General features: G+C 42.4%; 1 protein-coding gene across 4 annotated transcripts in view; it reads right to left on the bottom strand.

Moving 5' to 3' along the window:
* Window positions 1-4,876: 4,876 nt before the first annotated feature.
* Window positions 4,877-15,552, bottom strand: part of LOC138299094 (zinc finger protein 75A-like) — a 100,266-nt gene continuing 89,590 nt past the window's right edge. For 2 of the 4 annotated variants that reach the window (XM_069237100.1, XM_069237118.1), the window contains exon 7: window positions 6,541-7,293. In XM_069237100.1, coding sequence (XP_069093201.1) covers window positions 6,677-7,293 — 617 coding nt within the window. In that variant the 3' untranslated portion in view covers window positions 6,541-6,676. Of the gene's footprint in view, window positions 7,294-15,552 lie in introns of all 4 variants that reach the window. The other 2 variants (XM_069237109.1, XM_069237127.1) reach the window with 2 other exon arrangements.

The following is a 15,552-nucleotide window of genomic DNA, read 5'->3' as shown; positions in this document are numbered from 1 at the left end:
GGTGTCCCTGGGGGCAGGGGAGGGCACCTCTGGGCTCATTCTGAGCCCACAGGTCCCTTAACGCCTGCCCTGACCCAGGTGTTAAAAAGAGGCGCAAATGCTGGGTTTTTTGCCCCGCCCACTCCCGGGCATGATTTTTGCCCGGGAGTATAAATACCACGCACATGCCTGGGAGTCATTTTTTAAGACGGGAACGCCTACCTTGCATCTCATTAACGCAAGGAAGGTGTTCACGCAAAAAAATTACGCTAACTCCATGAACTTTGGCGCTAGACGCGTCTAACGCCAAAGTATAAATATGGAGTTAGTTTTGCGTCTAATTTGCGTCGAAAAAAACGACGCAAATTCGGCGCAAACGGAGTATAAATATGCCCCCAAACGTGGTGGTCCCACTTCTTCCCCCTTGGAAATTACACTTATAAAATGCAATAAAATAATCCCAATTCATCCTTTGGGAAAGATAGGCCCAGCAGTAGTGAAAGACGAATTTAAGAGTTTTTCACTACTAGAACATGTAAAACTTAACGGTACATGTCATAATTCTTTTAATAACACTGTACCCTGCCCTTGGAGTGTCTAGGGCCTTCCTTAGGGATAACGTACATGTATTAAAAAGGAAGGTTTGGGCCTGGCAAGAGGGTCAAAGGCTTAGTCAACATGGCAGTTTAAAACTGCCCACACAGACTCTGTAATGGCAGGCCTGAGATATGTTTGAAGTGCTACTGGAGTGGGTTGCACACTTAGTGATGCTGGCCCACTAGTAGCATTTAATGTACAGGCCCTGGGCACAGGTAGCACACCTTATGAGGGACTGATAAGTAAATTAAATATGCCAAATTGTGGATGGACCATGTTACCATGTTTTAAGCAGACAGCACATGCACTTTGGCACTGGTCAGCAGTGGTAAAGTGCCCAGAGTCCTAAAGTCACCACTCAAGAGGTCAGCAAAACAGGAGGTCTGAAGGCAAAAAGCCAGGGTATACCAGGTCTACAACAGACTACTCACAACAATAAGCTGAGTGGGGATTCAAGGAAGGGGCCCTGGTGTTTTAGGCAGAGTGAACCTTTTCCTAAGGGTGCCGCAGTGGTACCTTTAAAACACAAGGTGGAGACTAGGTTAGTAGAACACACCCTTTCTGTAATTTTAACCTCCTTCCCTTATTCCTCAAACAGTTCTGTCTCTCAATCTGCCTGTGATCAACTGGTGCATATCTAGGTTACTCTGCACTTCGGTAGGGATTCTGTGTGATTACGTGTGATAGGTGAGATTCTTCTCTCACTGTATGTGATCGGCGAGATTCTCCTTTCAGCTTAGTGTGAAAGTGATGGGTCTAAAAAAAATACATGCATGTGTTATTTGTATTAATACCAATACCCTTTTCAGTGACAGCATTCATTAATCTTTACATTACAATACCTTAATCAGTGCCTTAACCAGTATCTCTGAAATCTTTCTCTTTGAGAGTCTTCAACTGGTCAGTTCTCTTTTTGGTTATCTTTCACAATGTCTCTTGTCTCTTACTTGCCTCTTTTGTCTTTATCTAGTTCACGTAGTTGTGAATGGTTTCTGAATGTCTATAGATTCTGTGGATGTCTGTGTGAGTTTAAAAAACATTCGTTACTGATTCCCTTGAAACATTTCAATGAAAATTATAAGCATGACTAATACCTTTGGATCAGGAACTCGAGTAAGTTTCTTTTCTTTTTTTGTTTTTTTTAGATACCTTAGGATTGAAGTAGCCTCAGGTGCGGCTGGCCATCCAGACACAGCAATGCTGAAATCTTCCAGGTAAGCAGAAGGAATGTGCTCTGGATTCCACGCCCAAGATGGCTGTCGAGATTTGCCACAATCTCGGCAATTCTCAGTGAAGTTGGCAAACGGCCTCAGAGGCTGTTGAGACTCTATGGTGAGTGTTCCAATTTTAGGTTCTATGCCACCTTAAACCTTTCCCTAAGGAGTATACCATACGTAGGATCATGTCATCAATACCAAGCTATCTTATTCTGGTTTTGGCTAAGGTAATAATAAATCCACAATCTACAACTCTGGATTCATGCTTGCACCAATGATACAATATTGCACGATGCACACACATTATATTGGGGGCAATGATGAATGAAAGTGGTGAACTTGTGAACCACGAGTCAAATGAATAAGGTAGCATACATTGTGAGTGGGTAGTATTCAAGAGATTAGTATTTGGGAATGCATGTACAAGGAGATTCATGACACCAAGTACCATCAGTGTGGGGCAGTGCTAAGCCTGGACTACTAAAGTTTGCTATTTCTAGGTAATGGGTTCCGCCCATTTAATCGCCCCTTGATTTTTTGCTTTCGGATTACCTCGTTTTGGATTTTTACAGGAGTCCAGGCTCTCCAACAAAAAAAAGTAATTTGGAGGCAACGAGGGCTGAAGAAAATGCTCTTGGTGGCTAGATCTCACCAGAAGTAACAAAACGAGCCTACAAACAGAAGAATCTGCCCACGATCCTAGAGATATCCTGATTTACAGCTCAGTCATGGTGAGAGGGTGGGATGAAGCGGAAATTGGAGCGAATAGTGCAGTGCTACAATTTAACAAAGTATTTCACCTTGGTAGGGCCAAGTCCTGGGGATCAGCACATTTTAAAATATTTTATTCCCCATACACACACTCCCTCCCCATCATTACTTTTAACCCTCGGGACCCGATTCCAAGGGACACAGCAGGCATCACAATTGCCCTGCGTCTCACCTGCCCCTTGTCTGGGGGAGGTAGAGTGCCAGTGCACTGCCTCCTACTTGCAGCCAGAGTGGGTAGAAGAGGACAAACTGGCTCCCACTTCGAGAGAGTCAAAGACAAAAGTATTTGCTCCTGCCCGCTGAGGGAGCAGAAGGAAGTGTAGCTGGCTTCTGCACTGGGTCACAAAGGCCTGAGGGGAGCCAGCTGCGGCTGTAGGGGCCCTGTTGTCTCCCTGGAGCGGCCAACAAATGCACACCATGGGTGTCTCATTGGAGGGGCAGGGTCACCTGGGATTAAAAAAAAGGTCATAATAATAAAGCACCCCATACGTCCTTGTGAGGCTTCATAATTTGCATAATTTGCTGTGTGGTGCCCCAGGAAGTGAAGGTGCACCACTTACTGTTAGGAAGCCTGTTGGGGGTTGCAGAACAAGCAGCAGCCCTGCCCCAAAGTGCTTTCCTATAAATAACCCTAAGTCACCCAGAGGGATGTATAGATGACCATGGGATGGTTTATATTTATTTATTAAGCATTCCTGGAGCTGGCGCTTTTGTGTTCTGGAATATAGGGATGTTCGTGTGTTGGCCATTAAGCTGCAATAGCAGCATAGTAAAAGGAGACATAAGAACCTGGGACATCTTTTATTCAAGTCAGTGCTTTACTGACAATGTTAATGTTTAACAATGCCAGGTTTATCAGCAATACTGAATCTTGGTACTAATTCTATTGAATTCAGTGGTGTGGCAGTAGTGCATTATAACATGTTTTCTGCATTTATTATTGTGGTGTTATCCTCACAGAGTCGGTAGGGCTTCCTTACTGATTCTGACACTGCCTTATAATGTATTACTAGTACAAGTGGGGGTATTGTGGTTCTAAGGTTCAGGACCCACTAGGGACATAACGTGCCACTAAAGGTATTTCCATCTGCCTGATTGTACACATTTGTAATTTAATGCCTGTATGTAATAAAAGTAATTTCCCTTTCCAAAAGAAAAAGCACTGACCGGACAATAATGTAAGTGTTGTTGTTGCGTACCATGACCATTGGGATAGCTATCCCACACTATCTCCCATATGTAAGCCTTGGACTGCTCAGTTTCATTAGCCTAAAACAGTCAAGTGTGGGTACATGGTTACCGGTAAAGAGAAACTTGTGAGGTATTGCAATTATCAGTTGCAACGAATAATCTAATTTCTTACACTACTGGAATAACAAGCTAGCCCATCAGATGCACTGCAAGGGAATGGCTAAAAACTGCAGGTAATTAAAACACTTAGGGGCATATTTATACTCTGTTTGCGCCAAATGTGCGTCAAGAATTTTGGCGCACATTCAGCGCAAACCTTGCCCCATATTTATACTTTGACGCCCGACCCCACGGACGTCAAAATTCCTCCGTGTGCGTAATTTTTTGGATGCGGGAAACCGCCTTGCGTTAATGACATGCAAGGTAGGGATTCCCGCCCCAAAAATGATTTTAAGGCCTGTGCGCCTTATTTATACTCCTGCGTCATTTTGACGCACGGGAGGAGGCGGGCTTTAAAAAACGGCACCCAGCCTGATGTGCGCCATTTTTTAACGCCTGGGTGAGGGCAGGCGTTAAGGGACCTCTCTGACCATGGAAGCAGTCCACAGGTGCCCTTCCCTGGCCCCAGGGGCACCCATTGCCACCCTCGCCCACCCGTGGAGGACACCCATGGATGGGGGGGACCCATCCCAGGTAAGTGCAGGTAAGTATTTTTTTTTTTTTTTAAAGTGGCATGGGGGGCCTAATTTGGGCCCCCCTACATGCCCCCTACATGCAACTGTGCCCAATGGCCATGGCCAGGACAGAAGTCCCCTGGGCATGGCCATTGGGCAAGGGGGTATGACTCCTAACTTTGCTAAGGCAGGAGTCATTTCAATGGGGGTTGTGCGCCAAAAAATGGCGCGAGTCCGGTTTGAGCCATGATTTTTTACTCAAACCTGACGTGCACCATTTTTTGACGCCCATCTCCCATTTTCCCATACGCCGGTGCTGCCTGGTTTGGGTCATTTTGTTTTACTCTGACCAACCCGCAGTGCCGGCTAACGTCAATCCCTAAATATGGTGCCAGCATGGTGCGTAGGAATGGCGTTAGCCTGTGGTAAAAATGTTGACGCAAACATATGGGCCTTAGGCACTTTATCACATGGAAACCAGTTGTTAATACCAATTTATCAGATGAATGATCTTCAGGATGTACAGTTGGAACTCTATCATGCAGACAACACTTCTACACATAGTTGCAGGTACTGCATGTTGGCATGCCCTGGAGTCAAAACTAGAAATTTCAGTAGCATTTCAGTCTCCCTAAGAGCTTCCATAACAACATGCTTTCTTAAAGGTAAGCTGGCATTTACATTTAGGTTCCTCTCATCATCTTCATTAAACAATATCATAGGTTCTGACTAACGGCTCATGTAGAAAAACTATAAAATTACCAGAGTTTTTGTATAGTTAGGAAAGTGTTGTAGGGGAAGAAACAGTGTAGAAACAGACTTACTGGCAAACAAAGGGTTTGTACACCAAGCCTAGCCTTAAATTAGCACAAAAGACACAAAGGAAGTTACCACAGTGTGGTGATCATTGAAGCAGGCTGGGTAGTTACAGGGCAGATGGAGCTAACGCGGATGCCTTTGTTTAGCACCATTGTCTACATACAACACCTGGTGGGTCATTATGCTCTCAGGAACACTCTCCACCATGATAAAAAGAAGTTTTCCTGAGAATTATAGCAGGCCTCTGCAGACCCAGCACTACAGTAGCCACATAGGGCCAGATTTAGAACCTGACGGATGTGTTAGTCCGTCACAAAGGTGACGGATATTCCTTTAGCTGAAATATAAATCCCAGAGGATATAATGTGATTTATTTTTTGGCGGACGGGAAATCCGTCAACGTTGTGATGGAGTAACTCGTCCGCCAAGTTCTAAATCAGGCCCATATTCTAGCATGCCATGTCCACAGCTCTAACGTGAAGGAGACAATCTTTGAGTGGGAAGTGGATAGAAGTCTGGAGTTTGCACACATGATTTATACATGGTCTCATATATACTAAGTTGCAGATAGTCTAGCCTTAACTTATTGGCATAAACAATGCTATTAACTAGAGGGGAGATGAGTTACATGGGCGCCTTTCATTTGTGCAACCAGCCTGAGCTATGCTCCTTCACATCCCCTTCTTTGCCTGTTCTTTTAGGGCAGTCTGATGTGTTATTTGTCGCTTTTTAACCAAGTATACATGCATGCAATGTCAGATATGTGTCTTGTAATCCCTTCACTTCAATACTCTGTCTAGTGCATACATAGTGATTCTTATGTCTGTCTTGTGGTAAAGTTTTTAAAGTTCATATTAGAACATTTGGGGGTATTCAGCTCCGCTACAATGATTTTCAAGGTCCCATGTAAAACAACACTGACCTATTGAAAGACAATTCATCAGGCCATATGACAAAATGTGGCACTTGGCACTTGTGGTGGTGCTGTATGAAAGCTGCCTATAGTAGCCTCAGTGTAGCTCGGGACTATGAGGACATAACAGGATCAGTTCTCTTATGGCCTTAATCTAGTACCAGTCCTGGAGTATTACACAGAATGTATTTCTTTTTCATTTGGCATGAGTTCCCAAATGTTTATCTGCAAATCTTCAGTTCCTTAAAGAACATCATTGCTCTTTCTCTTCAGGGTGGTATCCACTCATGTTCCAGTCCAAGACAAGTGTGCTATAAAACAGTGCAGTTGTTCAATTTGTCCTAGAATCTGGAGAATCCCATAAACGAAAGCATTTACAATCATTAATGGCTCAACATCACAACATCTACAGTGGAGTTGTGTTAGGATAATGTCTTATATTTCCACAATTAAATAGACCTTTGCGGACACTGGTAAAAGTCCAAAAATATAATAATTTTTCATCTTGAAAAGTGTTATACTGCTGGACCTTGTATCTCAGTGGGCTGATAGTCTCTCATATGTGACCTCTGGTGTCTAATAAGATTGTCATTACGATTGAAGCTTTTCTCACATTTTGTACATTTATAAGGTTTCTCCTCACTATGTGTTTTCTGATGTCTAATGAGGCTTGCCATCTGGCTAAACCGTTTATGACATTTAAAACAGGTATACCGTTTTTCAGCAATAGCAGTTCTTTTATGACCAAGCTTATTTGTCTCTCCAGGTTGTGAGTTTGATCCAGAATTCTCAGTAGGAAGCACCTTGAAGCTGATATTTTGTTCACATATTGTACTTCTATATTGCCTCACATTTTGGCGACATTTAGTATACTTTGTTTTCCTCATATCACTCAAATGCTCATTGCCTATTGCCTGGTATAAACTGGAATGTGCCTCATTCATAAAACTACTGTCACACTGAGTAGTTTTTCCAACTTCCAGGTCTAGACTATTTTCTAGCCACAGGAGTCTGCCAGAGTGTGTTTCTTTCTCAGAGCTCTGGCATGCTTTTGTTTTGCCTTTTCTCAATGGAGCTTTGTGTACTTGTGCTCTTCTTGTATACTTCCCTTTCTTTCGCATAGTACAATCATCTGTTGGATTAAATGAAAGGAAAACTATTTATTTTCAACATATAAACAAAAACAAAGACAAAGAAAATATCATATTACAAGCTAATCAAACGCTTTTGCATAAACTCCTGTTTGCTAACCCAGGTCTCCAGTTACTGCAGACCACAAAACAGTAGATTTAGATGAAACAGCCATCTTGCATTGTACATGCATACAAATAAGCAAACACATACCCTGGCATAGAAACATGGGTGACCTTAATCCCTAGTGTGCACTACAATTAAAACTCCCTCAACATACTTGCAGGGCTACTCATTGAAAGCATTATCTACTAATACAAATTTATTCCCCTAAACAATAGCAGTTTCCTTTCAGAAAGCAGTATTTGCAGTCATGTATTTTTTAAATGCACACTGGTAAATTTTGAATGAACTTAACACACTCACTGGAAAACTAATTGTACATTTTGTTTTAACCTGCTACCTCTTCAGTGCCACCCCACGAGGTAATGCAAACCCTCCATAAAATGAAATTTAAATAGTCCCCCACCCACTGTTGTTAGCAGAGCCATATATTGTGAAGCATTTATGTCTTCTACAGCTCAATGGAACTTTATCTTCTATTTTATCTTTGCTAAAAAGATCTATCCGTGTCTAATTCTGATCATGTGTTGGATATGCTGCCTCCAATCCTCTGGGGGGTTTAAAGTCTCATTTCCCCGGGGTTGTGTCAAATGTCAGCCCAACATGTGAAGTGAAAATATTGAAATTACAAGCTAAACAAGCTGACTGCGTGGTTAATGATATTTGTATTCAAGTGGGGAAACCCTGCCTTCTGGTTTGAGGGTCCTTCTTACAAGCAAACCATGCTAAAATCAGAATAAAAATAAATGAAGGACCAGGCATAGTCCCTAAAGTCACTTTTTAGGGGGTGCAATTCTGATGTCATAGAGGAACAGGAGGTGGCAAAAATCTTCTAAATTCTTAAAAAATGGGCAATTCATTCTGGTGGGATTCCCTTCTCTCCTTCTGGGATGGGACTGACCCCTCCCCAGCTCCAATAAAGGTCACACAGGTGGTTACATGATGGGCTGATGGGGTGGGGGCCCAAAAAATTTCCTAGGGACTAACAAGAATAAAGGGGAGAGAAAAAGTAAATTGCGTATTATGAAATGCAAACCCCAAGAAAATAAGATTTGGCAATGCGGAACATGGGCTATCCATTTCCCCCACAAGTACTACCTTGCTGGATTGCGTTCCCTCCTCTCTGTCCTGAGCGCCTGGATGACTAGAAAACCCTATCCCCCAGGTACTGATCGATTAGGTGGAGGAATCCGGATCTAGTACAACATGCCATAAAAGGGGGTCAGCATCCCACAGTGACAGAGGTGTCTCTGATTCACATGATAGCAAGGATTGGGAGGAATCCGATGCTGTTGTAAGAGAGGGATTGTGAGCACTGGGGGCTGCTGTTGACTCCCCTGGTGTCTCTCAGGTGGGGAGATGTTATCAACAGTAGCCCGTGCCAAAAAGATGCCCCAAGGCAAGGTCAAAGATCCCTCAATGAATATGCACATCCTTTTTTGCCCCCTCACAGTGCACTGGGAATAGAAATTAGATAAAGCGAAATAAACTGTAAGAGGGCCAGAAGGGTCTAGAAACAGCCCCAATCTCTAACACGTTGGATAGTTTTATTCTGTTCGATCAGGAATTGGGTCCTCTCATTAGGCCTGTCTTGCTACACTCTCTTTCGGAAACTGAGTCATTGAGATTGCTGACAAGCAACAATATTGAAAATGTTTATATAAATCCATCCGTCCTGCTGCCTAGTTCTAGAGTAACGTTGAGCTCTAAGATTATTGTAATGCTAATTCTGGAGAATGTTGAGAATTTCATTAACAGGGAATTGATGTAACCTGTGTAGAGCCTGGGGTAGAGTTTAATTGTAATAGTCCCAAGATAAATAGTCAGGAAAAGTTCCAGGGCATAATACTGATGGGGCCTGTTAAAACTAAGGACGTTGAAGTTTTGGTAGGCAAAGGGAGGAGAGTTATAAATATAATAATGGAGTCAGCAGAATTGGGTTCTTGGGGACCTGAGTTGGGGGGGTGAGTTAAGAAACTGGAGTTGGGTGGCAGGAACACTGAATGCCATCAGTAACATTATAAAGCATCCGGTATTGCGGAGGTAACCCCTGGGGAACACTCATATCCTGGAATATGGCAGGCACAGGACAAGCTGATTCAATACTGAATTTTATTTTGTAATGCACCTTAATCCCTTGATTTTATGCTTGCAGGAAACATGGGCCTGCACTGACTTTGCATTGGAGAATTATTTCGTTTTCTCCTGTGGAGCAAAAAGAGCCATAAACATCATGTTAGTGGTGGCATAGCTATCTCGCACAAAAATACCATCAATTGGAATTAAAAAATATTTGTTCGTCCTTCGAACCTCTGTCTTTGTTTAAAGTTGGCTTTGCTCAAAGGTAGAAGAAGGTTGTCCTTTTTCCTGCTAGTTAACCTGATTATTGCCCCAGGCAAGTCTCATGACTACTTGGTTAATTCCATATTCACATTCGCCCACAGGCGAGGCTTTTTCATTCAGGAGTACTCCCTTGGGTTTTTTAACCCTTTTTTGTCTGAATTGTTAGTTACTTTAAACCTCATTTCTTTCAAAATGGAAATTGATAGCTCTCCTTTAATTCAGGGCTCCAGAGGAGGAAACCAACATTAAAGAGGAATTGAATAGTTTTATTCAAGCTTCTGTACAACAGGCAGTGTCTGCCTCAATTAACAAAACAACAAAAAATTTAGAAACTTCTGTTGTTAACATCATATCTAAGACAATGTTGGTCCATTCTGCGGGGGAAGGCAGAAAGCACCCTTCAGTGAATTCATAACCTAAAAAACATTATTTGGCACTATTGGTTGGTGAGGTTTCCTCACACAAGACAGAGGACGTGGCTCCTCACAGGCCTCCTTCTAAGGAGGGTAATGCTCATGAAAAACAGAAGATTTCAGCCAAATGCACATCAAAAGCCAAACATATTTCTTCCCCCATTGGGGCTCCTCCATCCACATACAGACGATGATTTGGCTAATATGGACTCAGATGATGATTTATCTGATAATGATAATGGAGTACTTCTATTTCCTCCTCCAGCTTGTGCTTGACGGTTAGAAACCGTTCCTCAGATAGCGGCCTCCATTTCCTGCTGCTTCTGAGGAACGATTACATGCTACCTACTGCGCTCCGTGGGACATTGTTAGGCCAGGGTTTTGCATTTGTTTCAATCCGGTTTTCCTTGTTGGCTCCTCGCCAAGTCTCCTGCTTCCTTCTGACAGTGAGGGCTCATTTATCACGCCCTCGTTACCACCCCTTTCCTCCTCAGTACACACCCATAGGCGAGGCTTTTTCATTCAGGAGCACTCCCTTGGGTTTTTTAACCCTTTTTTGTCTGAATTGTTAGTTACTTTAAACCTAATTTCTTTCAAAATGGGAATTGATAGCTCTCTTTTAATTCAGGAGGCTCCAGAGGAGGAAACCAACATTAAAGAGGAATTGAATAGTTTTATTAAAGCTTCTGTACAACAGGCAGTGTCTGCCTCAATTAACAACACAAAACATTTAGAAACTTCTGTTGTTAACATCATGTCTAAGACAATGTTGGTCCATTCTGCGGGGGAAGGCAGAAAGCACCCTTCAGTGAATTCACAACCTAAAAAACATTATTTGGCACTATTGGTTGGTGAGGTTTCCTCACGCAAGACAGAGGAGGCAGCACCTCACAGGCCTCCTTCTAAGGAGGGTAATGCTCAAGATTTCAGCCAAATGCACATCAAAAGCCAAACATATTTCTTCCCCCATTTGGGCTCCTCCATCCCAGATACAGACGATCATTTGGCTAATATGGACTCAGATGATGATTTATCCGATAATGATAATGGAGTACTTCTATTTCCTCCTCCAGCAAGGAAATTAAAAATTGCACATCAGTATGATCCCAAACCTAATGTGGTAATGGACTCGGATGGGGTCCTTATGCTCAATCCCACTCATATTCATCATCCCAATTCTACAGAGTGGCTTCCTGCGGACCATGTTGGTGAATATGTATCCTCCAGATTATGTTTTCCCTTGGACAAACAAACTAGATCAAAATTAAAATCAGAATGCCCCCGTCCTTCTCTCCCTCAAAAAATTACGATCACTCCCTCCATCTACCCAGCACTTGTTACGTTCTTTTTTAAATTTGGCAAAGACCCTCCAAAGGGTGTGGACAAAGCTTGATCCTCTTGTCAGGACAAACTTTTGGACGTGGTTGGTCCACTGACTCGTATTTTTGATCTGGCAGAATCGGCTAGGCTGGATAACTTTACTATAGACCCTGAAGAACTGTCACTCTGGGTCCAACGCGCCTTTTGTCTGCCGGGCAATTCTAAGTCTGCCATCACGCACGAACGCAGGAAGGGACTCCTCCTCAAACTGGATCCCAAACTGGATAACCCTGCTACCATGGATCCCGGTATCAAAGCAGAAGGTTTGCTTTTTGGCGATTATTTTGTCAAAGAACTGAGTAAATCTGTCTCTACTTTTGCGTCACTGGACAAGGCTCAGCAATCCCTGAAAAATATGTTTTCCCAACTGGTTTTTGCCAGGGCTGGCAGAGGAAGAAACCGCTTTGCTGGCCGTGGTTACATCAACCAAGGTTCCAGAGGCTCTTATAATAGCTCCTACCAGGAATATAACCCTCACTTCTAGCGGCAAAGAGGCAGGGGCACCTGTGGCAGAGGCTCCAGAGGTTCCAGGTACTCTGACCAATCAGGTGAGTGTGCATTCTGGCCTTCTTATTCCAATAGCGGGCAGTCTTCAGTTTTTTTAATCCCAAAATGGTTGTCAATCACAATAGACCCTTGGGTTTTAAACACAGTTCAAGGTTATGTTATCGAACTCTACTTAGAAACTTTTCAGTCCTCCCCTCCTCTTTCACCAAAGTTCTCAAAAGAAATGTTCGATCTCATTTCTTCAGAAGTGCAGTCCCTTCGCCAAAAACAAACCATCGCTCGTTGTCTTCCCGACTCGTCAGGTTTTACCAGCTCCTTCTTTTTAGTTCAAAAGAAAAACAAAAAGATGCGTCCAGTAATCAATCTCAGGTTATTCAATCAATATGTAGTGTATCACCATTTCAAAATGGAAACGATTCTTCACCTCAGGGATACCCTTCTTCAAAACGACGATGGTTCGTTTGGATTTGTAAGATGCCTATCTCTCTGTCCCTATTCATCCAAGTTACAGAAAATGTCTTCAGTTTCAATTGTTAGATCAATTCTTCTATTTCACAGCCCTTCCATTCAGTCTCTCTTCTGCTCCTTGGTGTTTTACCAAGTTAATGAAGCCTGTAGTAGCTCTTCTGAGATCTCAGGGTGTAAGACTCATTATTTACCTGGATGACATACTCTTAAGGAACCAGAGTATTCAATCTCTTCAATCCCACATTTCCCTTACCTGCTCCCTTTTAAAGGATCTGGTTTCGTTCTCAACGAAGAAAAATCTTTCCTTTCTCCAACCCAACACATAAAATTCCTCAGTTTTGTAATAAATTTGGTTTCTGCCACTCTTCACCTCCCTTCTGCAAAGGTAAAATCTATAAAATCAGAAATTCTTCAGGTTCTGTGCAATTCTTTTACAGTTGGCGCCTGGATCCACTGGCTCTAGCCTCAGATGCTTTCTCTCAGGACTGGTCTGCTTCCCTAAATTACGCTTTTTCCCCCTTTCTCATGATCACAGGCTACTTGCGCAAGTAAGGCATCAAAAGGCAACTCTAGTTCTCATAGCTCCCTTCTGGCAATCCCAGGTTTGGTTCCCAACTTTTCTAGAGTTATCCATAGATTTTCCCTTTCTCCTTCCTTCCTTCCCCCTCTCCTTCTGGACCCCCTGAATTGTCCTCACAACCTAGTTCTAGACAATCTTCTCACTCTTTCGGCGTGGAAGATTTCCGGAATTCCCAATCTCTCCCTAGCATTTCGGCAGATGCTTCTAAATATATCACCCAGTCCTGGGCTCCAGGAACTACAAAGGCCTATAAGTCAGCTGGTCTTTATGGCATGGCTGGTGTTTGGGAAAAGATATAAATCCCATTTCAGCGGATGTAATTTTTATATTCTCGCATCAGAAGCTAGCAAAGATAAATTCTTTTGTACTATAAATCTTTACAGGTCAGCAATTTCTTCAAATCATTTGTATATCAACGGAACACCAGCAGGAGAACATCCTCTTGTTTGTAGACTTTTGAAGGGAGTAAAATTATCTAATCCCCTTCTTCCCAAATACATTAAGTTCTGGGATGTTAATGTTATTTTGCATCTGTTTTTGTCTTGGCCTGATAATGCTCTACTTTCTCTAAAAATGCTTTCCGCAAAATTAACAATGTTACTTTGTCTTATTTCAATTAAAAGATTGTCTGATGTTAGAGCCTTAGACATATCCTTTCGCCAATTTACTCCTTTAGGTGTGTTATTCACTGTATCTCGACGTACCAAAACAAATCTCACTTCAGTGTTCTATCCCTATTTTCCTGACCATCCTAAGTTGTGTGTTGGACAATGTCTTAAAATGTATAAGCAGAAAACTGCAGAGCTAAGATTGTCCTCTGGTTCTCAACTTCTCATATCCTTTAGAAAACCTTACAAACCAGTGTCTTCTCCTACTCTGGCTCGTTGGGTCAAATGGGTCATGTGCCTCGCTGGTACTGACACCTCTGCTTTTGGGGCCCATTCCACCAGAGGGGCCATGGCTTCCAATGCCATCTGGGCTGGTTCCCGTTTAGAGGACATTCTTAGATCAGCTGATTGCTCCAATGATAATGTGTTTAGAGTTTTTTATTGTAAACCTATTGATAATCCTTCTTCAACTGTGATTAATGCGCATAAAAAAAGCATCATTGGAGGCTCCGGTGTTGACATAAAATGTAGATTTTCCTAGTAATTTATGAAGGAAAGTCTTAATTTTATTAGAGACAAGGAGGCGAGTATTATCCCTCCACAATGTTCTAACTTTTGTCTTTTCCCACCCTCACAGCGAATCCGGCTCCATCGCAACCGACCTCATAACAAGGATAGCTCTCTGCTGGGTTCTTCTTGTGGAGCTTCTTCCGCTTCCAGCAACATTGGGAATCCTGTTGATTCCGTCCGTCTTTCCATTTTTCCATTTCCAGGATTCATGAACTTTTGTCACAAGCTGTTTTCCCTTATTTTGGCTCTTTTAATTGTGTTATATATTTTACCTTTCTTTTGTTTTTATTTACTTATCGAGCAAGAAAAGAGGGCTGTTCGCAGTCAAGTGAGGTCATAATATGTGTATACGTTGCCGATTGGTTGCATTTGATGAACTATGTTTCTCTTCCCATTGGCTTATTTCTTTTGCCATATGGGAATTGTAGTTTTATTGTTGACTGCTACTGTTGAATTAAAGCAAGAAAAGATAAGCATAATACTCGCCTCCGTGTCTGTAATAAAATTAAGACTTTCCTTCATAAACTACTAGGAAAATTGGCAATTTGACTCTCTGGCTTCTTCCCATCTCCCCGGATGGAGTTTGGGCTATCTTTCACTGTTGTGCTTGCTCTAGCAGCAGTTCTGAGGTGAAAGAACTGCCTGCTCAGAAAGAATTGGGGTAATTTTGAGCTGCATTAAAGCAGAACGTGTTTAATATCCTGCGGGAGAAATATGTATTTTATTCTTCCTTTAAAAAAGCAATGGAACTGTATAAGATAGCCCAAATTGGAGATTTTCCATTGCCAATCCCTTTTAAAAACACTATTAAAAAATCTTTGAACACAGTAAGCATGGAAAGGGATCTTTTGTTCCGTACACAGCTTGTGAGAAATATGGTTGTTGAAGAAAGTACTATATGAAAAATACCCCAGCCTCCTGTATTTGGAATCTCCCACATGGAGTGTGTAGAATTGCTTTGTTTTTAAGGTTAAACTTACTCCCGCTGTGAGTGATCATAGGAATATGGGAAGGTGTACCAAGGGAAGAGAGACTGTGAATTATGTTCCCAATATGTACAAGACTTAAATCATGCAGTCTTCGTGTGCCCTTATTTTTGCGCTGCACGTCACCACTTTCTAAGACCTATTTTTCTAAAGTATAACGCACTTTTGGCAGCCGAGGCTCGTCGGCGTTTATTTGCCTCCCACTGAGAAGGTTTCTGCAAAATGTTTTTGCTTTTTCAAATGCTTTCTATATGGGTTTTAAACTTGTTTCATCTGTTACAT

This window comes from Pleurodeles waltl, chromosome 1_2 (genome assembly GCF_031143425.1).
Source record: "Pleurodeles waltl isolate 20211129_DDA chromosome 1_2, aPleWal1.hap1.20221129, whole genome shotgun sequence".
NCBI lineage: Eukaryota > Metazoa > Chordata > Amphibia > Caudata > Salamandridae > Pleurodeles > Pleurodeles waltl.
This window is presented reverse-complemented; position numbering and strand designations above follow the sequence as displayed.